Source organism: Apodemus sylvaticus, chromosome 5 (assembly GCF_947179515.1).
Source record: "Apodemus sylvaticus chromosome 5, mApoSyl1.1, whole genome shotgun sequence".
NCBI lineage: Eukaryota > Metazoa > Chordata > Mammalia > Rodentia > Muridae > Apodemus > Apodemus sylvaticus.
In genome coordinates, this window is record NC_067476.1 from 143257492 (window position 1) to 143277494 (window position 20003).

The window sequence follows — 20003 nt, forward strand, 5'->3', positions numbered from 1 at the left end:
TTCCTCTCTCCTTTCTGCCAGCCCTTACCCAACTGCCCTAATGATATTTTTTAAAATCTGATTTTTAATTATGCCCCACATCACATTTAAAGTGCATTTGAAATATTTTTAATTACCTTAATTTTAATTAGATGCAGCAATTAGGGTAAATGTCAGCCTCTTCAAAGTACGAGTTTTCTTGAAAGTGGTTTCAGGAAAGGGGAGGCCCTCCCGACTTGCAGCTAGCATGCTGTCTTCGCCATGGTGATCTCCCCAATGCCGCACCAGCTTATCTGTGATCTATAATGGAAATTCTCAGGAAACGGTTGTTAACGATTTACTGTTGTACAGCTGTAACTGCCCGCAACACCTTACCATGAATAAACAATTTCATGGTTGTCATGACTTCAATTTTTAATCTTTTTTTAACTCTTCATTTATCACACAGGACCATACATGGCTAGTGTGTTCCCACCAAGCACAGGTCATCTCTGCTTTGTCCTTCTCTGAGGAAACATAAATGATGGGGATTTTAATTGGATCTGAGTCTGGTTTGTTGTAACCTTAAGAGGCAGCGGATAGGAGGCAACAGCTTGTGCCTCGTCCTTCAGTTCTTTCAACCGTGAGAAGCCGCTGAGCAGTTGATCCTGGCTCTCCGCACCACTGCCACTGCTGAGGGCTCGTCAGCTGTCAGTGGTCCCCCAGAGGCTGGGTTATGGGCTGGATGCAGAGTAGAACTCTGGTCTGTAAGGAGAGGGGGAGGGGACCCACCTTACATTGCATTAAATGTGTTTAGAAGAAGCATGAGGTGGAACCAAGCAGCTGCTGCCCTCTCAAAAATATTGCATTTTTTAATACTATCCTATAACATAATGATCTGAGCATTTTTAGAGTGCCAACAACACCCCCACCCCTCCTGTATTGGGTGTGAACTGTTTGGAGTGTTGCTATAGGAAAATAGAAGCCCACAAGAAAACAGAGAATCACCTAACCTGGGCCCATAGTGGCCCACAGAGACTGAACCACCAACCAGAAAGCAGGCATGGGACGGGCAGGCGCTGGATCCTGCTGTTGCCCACTTTGGATCTCTTCCCCCTTGCCATGCCTAGCCACAGTAGGAGGAAATTCTCTGCATCTACTACAGCTTGACCTGCTAAGGCAGGTTGGTAACCATGGGAGGCCTCCCTTTTTCTGAGCCTTTTCTGAAGAGAAAAGATGGCAGGGAGGTGAGGGGAGGGGGAGGGACAGGGAGATGCTACAGTGGAGATGTGAAGTAAATTAATTTAAAAAGGTAAAAGCAAAGATGTGAAAGATAGTTTTCTCAGGTATTACTCGCCAACAGTTTGGTTCTGGCCTGGTGTTTTCTTAATTTATCTGAAGACATGAAGAGGAATACCTCAAATAGAGAGTATCTACTTGAGTAGCAACATCACTACAGGTGGTAGCTGGCCACCCTCTTCTGTGACAAACTTCTAAAACAGTCCTCATAGCAACTGGAGTGTAAGCATCCTGTTACTGTGTTATTTGCCATGTTCTTGACTGAGTGTCCAGTCAGTGTTACCTTGCCGAAGTCTTTTTGGTAGATGTGACTGCTCTCAGGTTCTTCTGTAATATGCTAAGCACGTTGTACATTACTAGGAAGCAAGCGACAACCCCGTGGCTAAGAGCAGAGCGCCCATGCCTGGCACATGTTGGGAGGGGCCTTGTCGCCACACGCTGAGGAAATGACTTGGGGCTCTAAGGAGAGGAACATCATCCCTGGCTCGGGGCCAGCCTGGAACTGAAGGCTAGAGATAGGAAGCTTCTGGTGGATATGAATGAGGGAGGTTCAGGTTTGTCAGTGCTTTCTACTGGTCAGTTGATGCCTGCCTGTGCTCGTCGCGATGTCTCCTGATACCTGATACTAGATTTCTTTGTCTAGAGGAAGGAAGGTAACTGTGCTGCCCTATCCTTTCAGAAGGGATCAGGCCATCCCTTCTGCCTTCTCCCTGCACTTGTGATTCAGGAGGGAAAAAAAGAGAGAGAGAGAGAGAGCTCTCATTGTGATATCTGCCTGGCTGTGCAGGAAGGGAGAAATTTGTCCATATTCCCCTGGTGGCAATGGGACAGCTCCTTCTTGTGTGGCCCAGCTTTAGGGAGTGATGGTTACCACTGTTTTCTGAGATAGTACCTGTGCAGACTTTAGCAAACTGGAAAGCTTGTAGAGTTGCCCTTCCTATTTTATGAAGAATTACGGTGGGAATTTGGAAAAGGAGCAGACTTGTTTTTCTTAGACCAATAGGGATCAATTGAACTTGAGCAGTTTGGTCTGGGAGTGCTAAAGTGGAACCAACTGACTGAGACACCGTGTTCCCCCAGAGGGGGTGCACTGTAGTCCAGGGCGCCTTGTGTTATAGACCCAGCAGTAATGAGCACGAACAGGGCTGTGAAGGCTTAAGCCGCCGAGGGGCCTTCTTTCTAATTGGACTGGGAGGGAGCCGGTTCCCGCTCGGCTGCTCTCCAGCAAGCCCTGCCTAACAAGCCCTGCATATCTTGAGCTGCTGGCTTTTTAGGAGCTAGTCTTAATCTGGTATTTCCAGACTGAAAATAACAACAGAAAGAATTGTCTTATTTTCTTCACGTCTTCTGTCACATGACTTCCTAGATAATGCCTACTGATCCACCACCCTTGTTTCTGGAGTCACGTGTTACGTTGTAAAGAACATGTTTAGATTAGGCTTACAAATAAAGAGCTAAAGTGACAGGCTAGAAAAGGAGATCCATCTTACTATAACTCTTGATCTTGCTTGTAGCTGTAAGGAAGCCATGCCTTCAAAGGTTACAGTGCGTGTGGCCTGCCTTAGATACCTCTGTGACGAGTGGGTGCCTGTTGATATTAATAGGGACTCATTTGCTGCATTCAATCACATATATCCTTCAACTGGTTTATCTTTAAATGACTTTTAAGAAGCCATCTGTCCAGTGCTCCCCATTCTTCCTCCTCTTCTTTTAATAACTTTATCCTTGTGGACACATCTCTGTTGATGTTAATCAGATTAACAGTTTCTGAACCAATACTAAGGATCAGGCCCCAAACCAAATATCTACAGCCAAAACACACAGCAGAAGGAAGCACCACTTTTGTCCAAAAGCCTCTGTGTGAGCGGCTGTTCATGCCCAGCTGGTCTTCTCCAGTTCACTTTTATGCAAACATACTGCCCTGGGAGTGGGCAGACACCGGGGGAGGAAGTGGGGTGGCCCTTTTACCCAACATGACAAAACAGGCTCTTAAACCAAACCCAGCTGTGCTTTAGTCATCCTCAGAGAGACAGGCTCTCTGTCTTCCCATTATGCTTAGATGGGAGAGCTTTGCAGTTGAGATTGTAACTGCACTGCAGAAGCCTTGCATCCATGCCCAGTGTCTGCCTGTATGTAGTACAGTGCTATGCCCAGTGTCTACCTGTAGTACAGTGCTGTGCCCAGTGTCTGCCTGTAGTACAGTGCTGTGCCCAGTGTCAGCCTGTAGTACAGTGTTGTGCCCAGTGTTTGCCTGTGATGGAGCACTATGCTCAGTGTCTGCCTATGGTAGAGGTGTGTCTATCCATTTAGTCCTGGTCCTTGTTCCTTTTTCTGATTTTCAAATGACCTCCTCCTTGTGGTTATGTTATTTTCACTAGGAGTTGGTGGTCATAATTATGGTCTCTTTATTGGCTTCTGAAATGCTATTTTGGAAAAATCGAGGATTTTATGTATAATCGGTGGTGGATCGGATAAGATACTTGTTAGATCTAATGAGTAGCTTATTCTCAAATGAGGCAGGAAAGCCAGCCAGGAAAGAATCTACTAGAGCACTATATGAAATGACTTTTCTTGGTAGAACGGTAAAAAGCCATTGGGTTCCTATATACAGCTACCTACATTATTAATTTTTCAGCTTAAGTCCTATGTCCGATGTGATACATTGGCACTTGGTGTGAGACCAAACAAAGATAAGTAAGATCTGCTCTAACGGTTTTAGAAGCAACAATAGTAAGGTCTTCCAAACCAGTGTGACGCAGAAAGGAGACCATACAGTGCTAGTTTTAGACTGTAGAGGCTGTCAAAAGAATGATGTCCTCAGTGATGGTTCTTGTACATGAAAACTTGAGTTTTGACTTACACGACCTTGGTAGGTCTGCCTCTTTTCTTTCTTACAGTCATATAAGGACATCAGTTGGTTATAGATGATCACCTGTGTTTTACAGATAAGGAAACTAAGACATAAAGAAATAGAGGGGCTGTGCAAGGTTCTATGGCTGGTGTTGATCATCAGACCATTCTGCTCATCAAAGCAAAGATGAGCATGTTGTGTGACCTCTGACCTTTTTGCTGACTCATCTGTCACCCAGCCAGGTGCAATAAACTCATCACTAAGTTGAACTATTTAAAGACAAAAATGTCTGCAGTACTTCTAGGCTATCATATGTAGTCTAGCAAGAGGACACAGGTCCATCACTCTCATGATCTGATGCCAGCCAGAAATTATAGCTCATGGCTCTGCCCAGCATTAAGCAGAGTATTGTACTGCTGTTTATAGTGTGGAGAAGATCAAATCTCAAAGTCTAAATTTGTATTTTCGTCTGAACATGTTCTTTCACACCTCGGTAAAGTCAACAAATTGAAATCAAACCATCATGAGTTGGTGGCCGTCTGTATCCACTTTGTCTTTAGTCTATTTTATGAATAATTATACATACTAATTAATTAGTAATAATTTCTGCTGTCGCTCAGGGATGGAATGGTACTATTTATTGTACCTGATTCAGATCCTCATCCTCTAGACGACAGGTGACTGGTAGATGAATGATGGGGTCAGTGGGTAGATGCAGAGGTCGTCTGCTGGGTAGACAGAGCAGTCACTGGATAGATAGATAGACAGATAGATAGATAGATAGATAGATAGATAGATAGATAGATAGATAGATGTAGGCTTGGCAGGTGGATAGGTCAGTGGGCAGATCGCGGGATGGGTGGGTAGGTTGGTGGGTGTATAGAAAGATCAGTAGATAGATGGAGGGGTGGGTAGATGATAGATGAAGGGGTGGGTGGGTTATTGGAGGAAAGGAGGGAGAAAAGGATGGGTTGTGGATAGATAGAGGGGTGGGCAAATGCGTGGGTAGATAGATGTTCGATAGAAGGTTGCTGTGCATATTAAGTAAGCATGATGATGGGTTATCACACCTAAGAACTTTTTGAGAGCGTTTAAACATGGGAGTTTCTTAGATGAGGAGTTATTAACATTTTATCTTTTAACCTAAGACTTTTAATAATTTATGGTAGAAATAAATACTGGGACTTCTGTGGTTACAGTAATTCCATTAAACCAGAATTTACCTGAGTCTAGCTGTGATTGCACCATGCATCAGTGAGAAAGGCGTGGCATGGCGTATGGCTAGGATCAGGGATTGTGACCCGGAATGCTCCCTTGGTTCTTGTGTTGTGGGTGTAATACGCACTCTGCACTTGGGCTTTCTGGTCTGTAAAATGAGGCTTGTGCTTTACTTGTGAGAACTCAGTACCTGGCCCCTGGTGCAGTGATGGTGTTTAAAATGGTGGCTTTATGATGGAGGCTGTTTTGGCTTTCATTGAGGACAAACCTGCCTGCAGGGTATCACTGGGGTTTCTAGGCATTAATATGTTAGCTTTTTAAAAGTTTAATTGAAGTGACTTATGTATTTGGATGTATTGTATGTCAAGTATGACCCATGGTCTTTTGTGTCAACAGCTTTCTGGTTACCTCATTTATAAAATGTGAAAGATTTTTGTCCAAAGACCTTTAAGCTCATTATCCTGTCTGTAGCACTTTTGTGGTTTGGGTAAATATCACCTTTAAGAGTAAAAGAGACATAAAAAGTGTAATTACTTATTCATGACAGCCATCTAGTCAGTAAACCTCCTTTTTTTTTTTTTCTTTCAGCAAAAACTGTCCATACAATCCCTAGGTCATCAGTTAGCAGTCAGTGTTTCTGCCATTCTTGTCAGTGTGTCCTACCTCTTCTGTTTTTCTTTCTGCTGTCCTGGCTTGACCTTGTCTCCACTTCTACACTCTGTGTTTCACAGCTTTGGAGTGGGTCGTCCCCTTCAGGCGTGGCCCCTACCTCCCTACCGTCTGTGCACCCTGACCCAGTTCTCCTCCCAGCACACCGTGGTGCCCACACAACTCTCGCTTGCCTCTTCATTTTGTTTTCTTTCTCTTTTGAGAAAATGGCTCTGTGGTAATACATGTCTTTAATCCCAGCACTTGGAAGGCAGCGACAGGTGAATTCAAGGTGAGTCCAGTCTACAGAAAGTTCCAGGACAGCCAAGGCTACACAGGGAAACCCTATCTTGAAAAAACAAACCAAAAAACCTGTTTTTTTTTTTTTAATTTATCATATGCATGTGTGTGTGCATGCATGCATGCGCCTCTGTATGCATGCATTCATAGAGACCACAGAAGGATGTTGGGATGTCCTGCTCTATTCCTGTCCCCTTGTCCCTGAGATACAGGGCGTTTGCTGAAGCTTGAGCTAAGCGGGTGGCTAGCAAGCCCCATGAGCCTCCTGTCTCCCTTCCACCCCCACACCTGGCTGTTTGTGTCAGTGCTAGGACCTGAACTCAGGTCCTCACAATTGCATGGCGACTTCTCTTACCCATTGGGCCGCCCTCTCCAGCCTGCTTATGCAGTCTTTTCTTCACCAAATGAGAATGTGCTCCCAGTTCTCTGCTCTCTCTCCCTCCGTGTTTGTGAACTCCAGTATCCGTGCTTTTGTTCCTATGGCTTTACTCCCTAGCTTGCAGGGCCCCATCTTCCTTGTCGCCTGATTTCTGGCCAGTGTCCTTTCAGGAAGTCATTCCCAATCTCCTCCCTCAGGTCATGTGTACAGTTCCCAGTCTGTGTCCTTTTTTGATACATGTTGCTGCCTGCGGTCTGAGATTTCAAATGTCTGTGATTGTCCTTCCATGGAGGAGGAGACTGAGGACTGGAACCATGGATGGGTTTGTCTTTACCACTTCGTGGTGCTTTATTAATCATGAACATTCAATAAATGTAGGTGATGTGAGGGAGAAGAGAGACAGAGAAGTTTGTTTTTCTAGGAAAAGAAAGCTTAGTTCTGCCTTCTAGTTTCAAAACCACTCTTTTCTCCTCCGCCTTGTTTCCTTTTGCTTAAACCACTCTCTTTTTCCTCCTTTTTCCCCATGTTTCGATTCCATTGTACACATTAAAAACATTTACTTTAGTTGGGTCTTTGGGGGAGGGGTGCATGTGTGCAGGTGCCTGTGGAAGCCAGGAATGCCTTGGATCCCATGGAGCAGCTGGAGTTACAGGGAGTCAGGGACTGTGTGATATAGGTGCTGGGAACTAAACTTGGGTCCCATGCAAGTACAATGTGCCCTCCTGAGCGCTTATACTCCTGACACACACGCTCCTGACACACATGCTCCTAACACACACGCTCCTGACATGCACACTCCTAACATATCGCTAACACACACCCCTGATACTTACACCCCTGACACTTACACTACTGACACACCCCTGACACTTACACTCCTGACACTTAACACTCCTGACATTTATACTCCTGACATTTACGCTCCTAACACTTACACTCCTGACACTTACACCCCTGACACTTACACCCCTGACACTTACACTCCTTACACTTACACCCCTGACACTTACACCCCTGACACTTATACCCTTAACACTTACACTCCTGACATTTACACTCCTAACACTTACACTCCTGACACTTACACTCCTGACACTTACACGCCTGACACTTACACTCCTGACACTTACACTCCTGACACTTACACTCCTGACACTTACACCCCTGACACTTACACTCCTGACACTTAGACCCCTGACATTTACACTCCTGGCATTTACACCCCTGACATTTACACTCCTGACACTTACACTCCTGACACTTACACTCCTGACACTTACACTCCTGACAATTACTGTCTTTCCAGCCTCATTGCTCACCTCTGTGTGGGTTGAGGGCTGGGGCTGGGGCTCGGTGCTGCCCTGTGGAAACCCTTCCCTTTACATTGCCCATTCCCATTATCCTGCCGTGGTCTCTAACGACTCCCTGGTAGACACAGTAACCTCTCCTGCCTTTCTGGGGAGCTGTGCAGGCAGGTCTAATCATGCTGCGTCTTGAGAGTTGAAGTTATGAGATAAGGGTAAAGAGCTGGAAATGCAGCTTCTCCAGATGATCTGTTTAAAGCTTGGAAATTATTGAAACACAGTAGAACTGCAAACTGAGTTGTAAGGGAATCAGTTCAGCTGCATTCACTGAGTCCCACTGACAGAGGAAGGACAGTAGTAATCACCATAGTGATGGCAGCCGGTGACCTGAGGGGAGCCAAAAACTGAACAAACTATCAGCTGGGCCACAATGTACATGGAATGTCCTTAACGCTCATCACATGTGTCCATAGCCGTGGTCGATCTCCTTCAGGAGCTGACAGACATAGACACCCTCCACGAGAGTGAGGAGGGAGCGGAAGTGCTCATCGATGCCCTGGTAAGTCACTCATGCTGTGTGGGATTGCGACATGTTGACTTGGCCTTACCACTGTGCTCACAGCATGCTGGGTTGAGGCTGGGTGGAGGTGTGCAGGAATGCAGCTGCTGGGGTGCTTTCTGCTGCAGGACCGTGAGGGAAGAGATGCCCAGTACCAGCTAAGTGCTCTAGGCAGGACTTTCTCCTTCCCTTAGCCCTGGTTATCCCTATCCCTTACCACATCCTCCTGGAAGCCGAGGCCCAGGAGAGGCGGAACAGCACCTTTGTATTCTCTCTTCTTGCTTCGAGTCTGCGCCTTTCCCTCACTCGCTAGATGGGTTGCTACTAACCTTTCGATAGAGACCTCACAAATGTTTGCTTTCTGTCTTGAGCTTTATAATTGCAGGGAGGATGGACACTGTTATTTACAGTATACAGGATGGGTCATCAGGGAGACTTTGATTTTTAGAAACAAAGAGCAAACCAGAGCTCTCCTATAGGCGAGAACCGCATCCCATGCTTTGTTTTGTTTGTTTGTTTGTTTGTTTGTTTGTTACAGGGTCCCACTGTGGAACCCTGGCTAGCGTGGAACTTGATTTGTAGGCTAGGCTGGCTTCAAACTCTCAGAGGTCAGAAGTCACAGATCTCTGCCTGCCTTTGCTTCCTCTGTGTTTGAATTAAAGATTTGCATCACCAGGGCCAAGCCTCAGACATGGCTCACTTCCTTAGCGGTTTCCCAGGCTGCACCCAGGCAGCCCCTGTCCACCAGGTCCCAGCTGGACATATGAGAAAGCCCAGAGTCATGGGGCCTCCTGCCGGGCCCCTCGGCCATGCCTGTGTCCACTGAAGCAAAAGCTTGCTCACATGTTGGTCCCTACCTGATGAGGGAGGCCTCCAGGCTGAAGAGGCATTGCAGCCAGTGGGGGAGGCAGATCTGGTCTAGCCTCTTACCCTAATTCTGATGAGAGGTAATTCTGCTCACTGCTAGGGTCTCTGGGCCTCCCTTTCCTTCTTTTACCCTCTCCTGCCTCTTCTCTCTGATAAGAACCGTGGCAAGTGCTGCTTTCTGAGCAGTCTATAATTTCTCAGAAGCCACTGCAGCCATTCATGGTAGGCACAGGGAGCCCACCCACAGGCCTTCGGGATCAAGGTGGCTGGACTGGGAACTCCAGTGCCTAGGAGACGCCTCTGCAGCAAGGCCTACCACTTCTCTTAAGGTTCTCAGCACCAGTTCTTCCCCCACACTGAGTTCACTGTCCATGTGCTGTAAGTGGAGGGGTTGTGAACTCTTTGGAGATGAAGGACTGTCTCTGGGCCCGGCTGGAGTCTACAGAGCCCTGTGTCGCTAGCATGGAAATTTCTATGGCTGTTTCCCTTTCAGGCTCCTTCCTCGAGTGAACTGCCACTTTCCTGGGCTTTGAGACCTTTAGTTTTCCTTAGAACCACTGTACAGAAAGGGAAGGAATCTGCTGGGGCAGCCTTTGTTTTGAGGAGCATTTGTCGCAAGGCTGTGGCACTCCCTCCTGCACTGTCTCCCCACGATGTCATTTGTACAGTCTTACCTTCCAGAGGTTAATTACAGTGGCCCTGTGTGCGCCTTCCTGCCTAGTCCCTGGGCTGGTTTTAATTACCATCCTTTGCCTGTGTGAGTGGAGAAGATGAGAGGGGAGCAGCCAGCCAGGCGGCTGCTGGGAACCTACATAGAAGCAGCAGCTCACACAAAAGCCCCCTTTGTATCTCCGTGTTGCCAAGCCCACCAACAAAGCCTGCATCTTGCAGATTTTATTGTCTGTCTGGAAGGAAGCAGTTCCTCCTCAGTCTTGGGAGCCATTAGGTAGCTGCTGTGCAGGATTTCCTGTTTGTTTGGGATTTTTTTATGATTATATTATTTTAAGATTTTGGCTCTTACGGCTTTATCCTGGTGGGGCTTTTGTGAATCACAGACACTGAGCATTCTGGAGTCTAGTATGTTATTTGCTTGTCTGCTACCACTCAGAAGCCGTCAGTAAATAATCAGTGGGCAAAGCCGGAGAGTAGGCTTCCGTTTATCTCGCCCTCGTGCCACATTGAGGAAGAAGTTTGATAAGTATTCTCATATTACAAGGGTTGAGTTGTCTTCATAGTTTTAATTTGGGGCCAATATTGGAAGCCTGGACTCGCTGGAGCAGAGGCTAGAGGGCATGTGGCAGGATTTATTATGGTGTGCAGTTTGCAGTTATTGCCTTGGTCTTTTTCCCAGTTGGAAGGCCCAGCCATAGAGTAGCACATTTGTGAGCAAAGTGCTGTCCTGGCATTCTTGGGAATCTTTGGGGTTTTAAATTTTGGATCATATTCATTGCTGTTCTGTATACACAAAGGGAGTATTTGTGCTTTGAAACAAATCAATTTAGGAGCCTGGGAAATGGACTTCTCTGGATATCGTAGATGTGAGTTACTGCATTGACGAGAACTCCCTGGCTCTCCTCTCCACAGACATGTGGTTCATGAGTGTGGTGACAGACAGCTGACAGCCTGCAGTAAGGGCCTCCTGAGCTTTCTGGGACTCTTCATATCTTCCTGTCAAGCCTCCCCCAGCCTCAGCTCTTCTCTTTGGAGCTTTTTCTATCTCATCTCCACAGCAGAGACCTAGGATCTTGCCACATTGGATTAGAGCTTCTGTGGACCAGTTGGTCTTTCCCAAGTTGTGGTCCTACTGGGGACTGGTCAGGGCGCAGCTCTGCCGCTCACTGTGCCCTGGGAAGGTTGCTTTGCTTCTCATGTGGTTTCACCTGCACGGTGGCGGTAATGTTTGTCACACAGTGGAGATGTGAGGCGTCAGGGCATATCTGGGGATCTTTAGGACTCCCGCTGCTTGCTGTTTCCCAGGTGATGGTGATAAGCGTCATCTGCCACATGGTGAAGTGTTTGTGGATGTTTGCTGGACTTAAACGGTTTTCAGTTGGAAAATGTTTCCGAAAGCATTTTCAGTACTTATTTTTTTAAATATTTGGATGACCTGGGTCTAAATAAGACATCCAAAGATGACAGCTTCATTTAAACGAAAACTCTGTAATGAGGATACAGACTAGGATGTTGACAGGGTAGGCTCTGTGGGATGAAAAGTAGAACTGGTCAGATCTGGGGGCCAAGTGTCACAGAATTTCACATTGTGTGGAGAAGTCCTATCAGAGTAGGGTGAGGCGTGGCTGAAGCATGAAGCTGTTAGGACCCGCATCTTCTGTAGACTTGAACAAGTGTGCCTTGGCTATAGAGAGCCTGGGGATGCCCTTCCACATGCATCCTTGCCCTCAGTCAGCCCTTCTCAAATGCTCCATTCATGCTCTCTCCATTCTCTCTGTCCCAAAGCAGAACTCACCAGGTCTTCATTCTCTTGATGTGCACTGTGTGCTGACTTGCTCTTGGTCCTGGAAACTGGATGCTTGTAGCTCGCAGTATGACTGATGGGATCTCTGCTGTCAGAGGGTGGGACAAGAAATGGGGAACAGATAAATCACTACAGTGTGTCACGATCATACTGGAGCTGAAAATGGAATGGCTGAGTGTGTGGAGGTCTGGTTAGACCTGGTTCTCTAGAAAGGCTTGAGTTCTGGGTACAAGAAGAAGCCAGCCACTCAAAATGGCCAAGAGCAGGGTAGCACAGGGAAGAGACCAAGGTGAGAATGAGCTTGGCACCAGAGAGAATGAAAGGAGCCCTTGGTGTGGGGGAGTGGTTCTGCGTCCTGTAGGCCTCTGTGAGCTTGCCTGCATGGGCAGACTGTAGGCATGGGATTGGCAAGTGTCTGTCTAGATGTTTAGAATAACGGTACCAGCAGTGTGGATGGGTAGTGGGAGGGAGGGCAGGGATGGATCTCAAGAGGTAACAGTAGGTCCTGCTTTTAGCATTATGACTTTCAAAATTTATTTGATCAAGATTCCTTCCATGTGTTTGGGGGTTATTTTATTATTTTTTTAAACATGACATTTCTGAAATGCATTGTGTGTGGAAGAACTCCAATCTAACTCTTGAGTGTCATGAAGTGGGCCGGGTAGAAAAGGAATCCTCTTCAGAGCCTCTCATCTGTCCGCTTCCCTATTTCCTCCTTTTCTCTTATATCCTTCCTCTTTGGTCAAGTGGGAAAGGGTGTCTGATCGTGCCCTGGAACCTTCTCTGAGTGAGACCTGCTGTTTGGGGACCTGCTAACAAGCAGAAATAACCAGAGACTTATCAGAAACTGCCAGGCCTCAGACAGCCGTCACTTCCAAGGCCAGGGCTGCTCTGGCTGGCGCTTTAATCCCAAGCAGGATTTGTTTTTAGTTTCAGACTTGGTCACAGATCCAGAAAATTGCAGGTAGGCCGGAGGCTGGAGGAAGGAGCAGAATGCTAATTTGCACTCCTTACTAGCTCACTCCAGAGCCATGCATAATACAAATACTTTCCTAAGGGTTTTCTGAGCTAAATGTATTTTGACTGCTCTCGGCCCTCCTGCAATCAGATAAAATTGTATCTAACCCAACAAAACATTGAGTTTCACACTTTGCAAGCTTAAAAAGTCTGTCCGTTAGAAGTTAGATTTCTGTAACAAGAAAAAGACTTTCCTCCAGCCAGACACTCACCATCCGTATCCACTTGGCTTTAGGATCTAAGCGCTACTCATTGCCACCATCCCGCCAGTTTTCAGACAGCAGAGGACCACAAGCATAAGTAAGAATCAGGGAAAGAGACAAATAATGCAGATGGAGGGGCCATCCATCGCAGCAGAAGTCGGCTATGCAGTCTGTAACAGCGACAAGCCATGTGCCACCCAGCAGAGCTGTGACGTTTGCCACTTCAGAATTGGGGGAGATATGTCAGTTAGGGTGGTTTAAGAAAAACTAAATCGTGGCATGGTCTGGTCTGTGCCCCTAGATGTTTTCTGCTTTCTTTCCCATGCATAAATGTTTTAGTTTATTAAGGGAGACACTCGGATGTTCTTATTGGCTATGAGACTTGAGAACAAGACTGTATCTCCTGGAAGAAAGGGAAATCAGCTCATTTTCTGCTGCAGCCCTTAAGGATCTGACACCAGCTCCTCTCCAGTGGGCTCTGTCCCTATCCCTTTCTCCAAGACCCAAGGGAGAGCTTAGAAAGCGCCACTCACTAGCAAGTGGGTGTGCAGACAGGCCACTAATTTCAATTTTTTTTCATGTCCAGATGTTGCCCCTGAGTCTGTCTCAGAAAGAACAGACGGTGTATTTGACATCTGTCTTTCTTCTCCTTACTGTCATCTTTAGGCTCTGTCAAACCAGGTGTGTAGAGTGCAGTGTTCTCCACAAAGGCTCACTGCTCTCTCCTTCCTTCTGTCTTTCTGTTCTCATCAAAGTAATAGAGTTGCACTCTGCTGCCCCCAGCTTTCTGTCTCTGGCCAGGCTGCCTAACCTCTCTGAGCCTTTGTTGAGTGCTCTGTGAGAGTTTTGAGCCTTATGCCAGGTTAGATGTGATGTGTCTGAAAGCACATTGTGGTGCACACAGTGAATTCATAAGTTTATTTGGTGAGGTAAGTTTTCTCAGGTATCTGTTCAAGACCTTGAAATGTGCCAGGGTGCCAGGTAAGGGGCTTGCTATCAGAGAACTTGGCTTTTTCTTCCCCAGTGAAGTAAATGAGTACAAAGCTCGATGTAAACGTGATTGTGGGCATTTTGAGTTGTTCCTTTAGCCAGAAATAGTGCCCCACATTTTCCTGCGATTGCTGCAGGATTCTTCTTTAGCCTCATTTCCTACATAAGGCAAGCAAGGCACTGGGAAGGGGGGGCGCTGCACACAGCACACAAGTCTTCCTGGATGCCTAGCACAACTGCCTTAGCTGAATAGTCTCTTTCCCAGGAGAGAAAACCAGGGCCTGCCTTCCTTTCTTTCTTCCTTCCTTCCCTGCATGCCCTGGGGTTACCCGCAGGCAGTCCCCCAGAACCTGTTGTACAGATGGCAGTATAAAGGTGGAAAGGCTTTCTTCAAAATTCTAGAAGGAAGCCTGACTTTGGTGTCACTGGTTGGCAGATGTGTGTTATTGGCTGTACTCTGTAGCTACTGTGGGTTCCCTGTCTACCTCAAAAGGTGTGAATCTAGTAAGAGCTAAAAGCACGTTTTGCCCAAATGCCTCATGCCCCATTTTTCCATCATGTGTAGGTACTACTGAGGCCGGGAGCTTGGGGGAGGGGAGGTGGGAGAGCGAGCATGAGAGCCTTGCATTCACCAGCCCTGAGCCCTGGGTTTGCCTTTCCTTGCCTGGGTGCCCTCAGAGAGCACTGCAGGCTGCCAGTCCTGCACTCACTCTGTTCATTTGAATGGAGAGCTGTGACTGTGGGAATGGGGACATTGTGGGACTAACCTATGATGTGACCTTCTCTCCCTCTGCTTCCGGTTCTGCAGGTGGATGGGCAGGTGGTCGCACTGTTGGTGCAAAATCTGGAGCGCCTGGATGAGTCTGTGAGAGAGGAGGCTGATGGCGTCCACAATACCCTAGGTAAGGACTGTCACCCAACCAAAAACCACATTGGCTGTGGGTTTTTTCCCCCTATACTCCAAGCTGCCTTTTAAAAAATGAAGACCCATGCATACATTTCATATAACTACAGCTTTGATTTGGCGTATAGGCAATAAAAGCTGAAATCCACTAAGTAGGTACCTGTCCAAGAGAGAACATGCTAGCTCCTAAATTTTCTTTTAAGATTTTAAGATTACTGTTTTTAACTATGTGTATATGTATGTTAGGGAGTGTTTGCACCTCTTTGTGGAGGCCAGAAGCTCCTTGGTGGATCCCTGTGGTGGGTGGGCCTTCTGGTGAAGGTGCTGGGAAGCCCTACATCTTATAAAGGAGCTTTGGAAGAGCAATAGGAGCGGCCCTCCTTAGAAGCCTTTCCAGAAGTTAAGATGGAATCCTTGTGGGGCCTCCCCACCCTGGGAAGCTAAGTTTTATATTTGTGGGTGGTCTGTGTCGGATTCTCTCCCCACTTCCTTCGTCGGAGCCGCAGGCATCTGCACATACTTGTGTTGAGAAGAGCCAGTTCCCTTGTCTTCGGGATCGATGGCTTGGTTAAGCGAGTTGAAATACTGCGAGTGTCTCTGCTGCCCCTGAGCCCCGGTCATTTCAGTGCATTCCTCTACAGTCTTTTCCTTCTCCCTCAAATCTCTCTGGTTTCTCCCTTTGCACAGTTGCCGTATTTAAGATCATACCTTCGGCAGGCCGCTTCCTCATGGGCCGCTATTGTGTTAAACCAGCGGTGGCTTCTTTGCAAGCTGGGCTCTCGCAACGAAGGGGCCGAGCTGAAGCAGGAGTTTCTGAGATTAGATTCCCTCCTGGCTCCTCTGTGTTTACTGCAGATCTCCCTTGTAGTTCTAGACTCAGAGTGGATTATTGTAAAGAAGAGGGAAGATGGGCACCCAGGGAGTACGAGAGGAGAACACGGCTGCCTGTGGTTGGGGCTGGCTCTAGTGCAGAGGCAGACGTTGGCATTGCCATCTGTCAGCCTAATGCTGGATTTTGCAACATGGAAAGCTTATCAAAAGTCTTAGCTGGCTGTTCATAAGAAGGCCCATAAGAGCTTTTCACGGGAAAGCTCAGCTCTGGCAGATGTGCCTGGTCTGCTCAGGCACCCACCACACTCAGATTCATGCCTGCCTCCTCCCCATTCCTTGGATGCCCGGTGTATCTCAGGCACAGTACTTGGAGCTAGGTTGGATCAGGAGGAGTCAGGTGTGGCTAATACAAGGGTGGTCAGACTGGAAAGCCCAGGACAGAGGCAGGAGTACCAGTGACAGGAGCTATGATGAGAGTCAGTCAGAGCATCTCAGGAACTGGGAGCAAGGGCTTTGAGGGTTGCAAGATTGCTGACTGGGCCTTTGCCTGTGGAGGACTCAGTGGGGAGCTGCCTTTGGCTAAGTCGAGACTATGCTTCTAGAGAATGAGGGTGGGAGGTGGGGTTGGGGCAGTGAGGTCCAGGTGTGAGTCTGTCCAGAGTTTGGAAGACCCTGTGAACCATAGCAGGAAGTAGCTTTGTTTCCTGTGTTTAACAGGAGATCGTGTAAAGTATGAGCAGAACAAGGTAACACGAGCAAGTGCCTGAGAGTGTTTGATCTCTGGAGTCCCTCCCTCCCCTGCTCACTGTCAGATGTGTCCCCTCCTCAGGGACTGCCCAGTCTCCTTTCAGTGGCTCTTGAGCCTGGCGTGGGTGAAAGAGCAGAGGTTTCTCCAGCCCTCGCTCCTTCAGAACTCAGGCGCAGCGTGGTCTGGGTATTATGCTTGGGAAACTCACAACAGTCCCTGCCTTGTCAGAGTGGCCTGGTCCAAGACAGGAAGCAGAGGAGCCCAGGGGGAAGGGAAGCATTTAATGTGCTGAGGGTGGTGGTGATTTTTTAATGCCCTTCTTCTTGATATCATAGCATGTAATAGCTTTTTTCCCTTTGCCTCCTAACTTTTAATTTTCCTACTAAGTCACACTTTGACTATTGTAGGAGATAGCAGGACCGATTATCTGCTTCCTGATACCTGGAAGCTACCTCTGCTGATATGGCCTTTCCCCCTGCACGCATTAGTGTGCTCAATTAAGAAGATCACGCTCACCTCCCTGCCAGTGTCCAGGTTTCCATGTGATGGGAGAGGGGAGCGAGAGGAGGGGAGAGAAGGGGAGGGAAGGAAGGGAAGAAAGCAGAGACTAATCGGCCTGCTCTGCTCTGGAGTCACCTATTAGCATAAAAATCCAACCCTCATCTCTTCTGCGAATTCCATCATTTTCAGTTATGACTTCTACTTGTAACATAACTTGAAGAAAAAGGGGGAAAAAGCATAGCAACTCCCTGGTTAATCTAAAAGTGACAACAGCATCTGGCAGGGAAAATACAGGGAAGTGGGTCAAAGGCTAAAGTGCCTGTCATGGGAAGTGGGCTTGACACAAGGGAGAACAGAGATGCGCTCCCCGGTGATGGCGTCTGTCTCTTTCAGCTATTGTGGAGAATATGGCCGAGTTCCGTCCAGAGATGTGCACAGAGGCTGCCCAGCAGGGACTCCTGCAATGGCTGTTGAAGAGGCTGAAGGTAAGGGAGCCAGTGGTCCTGCCACCCACTCATCTCTGCTCTGGCTGTGGCTGGTGCCAGTGTTGGTAGACATTGTCAGCCCTCCCTGCGGTCTAGTTTGGGAAGTTTCTGGAGCTCTGGCCCTTTTGTTGGTTGTCTCCATCCCCCACCTCCATCCCCAAGAATCTTTCTGAGTTCTACTTTTAAAAAGCATCTATTGTTAACAATATCATATATATTCTTTCAGAAAATTTCTGGACATATTTAGGAGACAGTGTTGTATGTTGACATAAAAAGAATTATATAATGTTTTCTTATGCAAATTATTTTTTCACTGAACTAATGATTGCCTAGTGTTCCATTGGGCAAACGTACCAATATTATTAATTTTTTTTAAATAGGGATTCATGTAGCTTAGGCTGGCCTGTAATTCAAGAGACTTTGAATTTCTGATCTTCTTGCCTCTACTTTCCAAGTGTTGTGACTACAGGGGTGCGCTGCCCTCCCCAATTTATGCAGTGGTGGGGATTGAACCCAGGGCCTCGTGCATGCTCAGCCATCACCCTATCAACTGAGTAACATCCCTTGCTGGGCTCTCAATTTTAATTTTGGTAACTTCCATTTTTAAGTTTTTCTGTTATAAGCAGTTTATAGTGAGTATCACATCCGAACACTATTCTGATGCACTTAGCTTATCTGTGTATTAAACCCCTAGAAGTGAAATGTTCGGGTCAAAGGGTATTTGCATTAACACTTGAGGTGTTATAAAATTGTTGCCTGTCAAGTTTGCCCTGTTGGCATGAGACGGTCCCTGCTGCTCTTGGCAGTACCAGGCATTATCATACTTAAAGCTTTCATGCTCTTAGAAGTGAACATTGATGCTATCTATGGTACATTAATTTGCATTTTAAAATCAAAGAATGTGTATTGGCTTCTGGTTGCTTAATAGCCATTCCTGGGCTTGGGGAAGTGGTCCAGTAGGTAGGATGCCTGTATCTACCTGTACTACCAGCCCTAGGAGGTAGAGGCAGAAGGATCAGAAGTTCAAAGTCATCCTCTACTGAACAGTAAGGAGCAGGCCAGCCTGGGCTGTATAAGAGCCTGATCAAAGCAACAATAAGGACAACTATTTGTATTAATTTCTTTTAGTGTCATATTTGTATCCTTTATCCTCATTTCTGTTGGATTCATCATCTTTCTTAGCACAGAGTCACCATCTTTTTAACAATTAGTGCTGTCCCATCGAGTAAATGAGAAAAGAAGGGCAAAGCCATTGCCCTGACTGACTGTAAAATCATAGGAAGGCTACTACAGTGGCCCTCCGCTGGCAAGATTAGAGGGGGCCCCTTGTTTCTTTAAGGAGGAATGACTCTTGAAGTAGTCGTGGCTTATTCAGAAAGTCTGGGGTGTGTCGGGTCAGGTTCACCCTCCTTGTCTTGGCAGGCCTGAGAGGTACACAGCCAGACAGGAATTCTCCACCTCTGCTCGTGTAACCCAGACACACACACACACACACACACACACACACACACACACACACACACACGAGATTTTAAGCCCAGTGGTGCTATCAGCAGAGATAGATGCATTTGCCAGGCAGAGCCAGTGCACTGAGGTCCTGCACACCCTCTCCTCTTCCCCCGTCGGCCTGTGTCCAGCAGGCAGCTGGTTTATATGCTGCCATCTTGGCATCTTCCTTTGGACTTCAAGTCCGGGTGGTCTTTGGCTTTAAGCTGCACTTGTTCAGAGTACTGTTCCTTCCCCACCTACTTCTCAGCACTCAGTACTGTTTCCATCCTCTAGATTGGAGCACCTGGGGAGCCAGGGCTGGAGGAGAGGAAAGGATAACAGGGTCTGGGTTACTGGAGGAATTTGTAGACCCAACCTTAACATTCATAAAATAATCTAATTGTCTTTGTGAAATCAGGACAAAGTTTTTACGTCCTTGGGACTTAATAATGAATTTGAGGCTCATTCTTTAAAACTCTTCTGCCATTTGAAGGGTGTTTAAATTAGCCAATACAACATTCGCTTGCTTGCTTGGTCTGTCTCTCTCTGTCTCTGTCTCTGTCTCTGTCTCTGTGTTTCTGTATCTCTCTCTCTGTGTGTGTGTGTGTGTGTGTTTCTGTATCTCTCTCTCTCTCTCTCTCTCTCTCTCTCTCTCTCTCTCTCTCTCATTCATCTTTCCCTTTTTGGAGTTTTGGAGAAATTGAGACCTTTGGGTGTTTAGTCTGGGTTCCATTTGCTATTTTAGCAAGCTATTATTGAGTTTTGCCTTAGGGCACAGAATTTTGTATAATCCTCAGGACAGGAGTAGTCTTGTTGCAATCTTAAACCATTTTCAAGGTTTCCAGTATTTAAACTTTAAATTGGTATTGGGTTATTTTACTGGGAAGCAGGTTCCCTTAGGAAGACTCTGCTGCACGGAACTGTCACAAAAGCCAGCCAAGCTGAAGAGCAAGGCCAGCAAGAAGCCATGACTCTTG

The 20003-nt window shown here is 47.0% G+C and overlaps 1 protein-coding gene across 2 annotated transcripts in view; it reads left to right on the top strand.

Moving 5' to 3' along the window:
- Nucleotides 1–20003, top strand: part of Ctnnbl1 (catenin beta like 1) — a 152542-nt gene that overhangs the window by 52592 nt on the left and 79947 nt on the right. For both annotated transcript variants that reach the window (XR_007977993.1, XM_052184144.1), the window contains exons 5-7: nucleotides 8419–8516; nucleotides 14878–14971; nucleotides 17447–17538. Coding sequence is in view for 1 of the 2 variants with exons in the window: in XM_052184144.1 (XP_052040104.1) it covers nucleotides 8419–8516; nucleotides 14878–14971; nucleotides 17447–17538 (284 nt within the window). In the remaining variant the exon portion in view is untranslated. The remainder of the gene's footprint in view (nucleotides 1–8418; nucleotides 8517–14877; nucleotides 14972–17446; nucleotides 17539–20003) is intronic.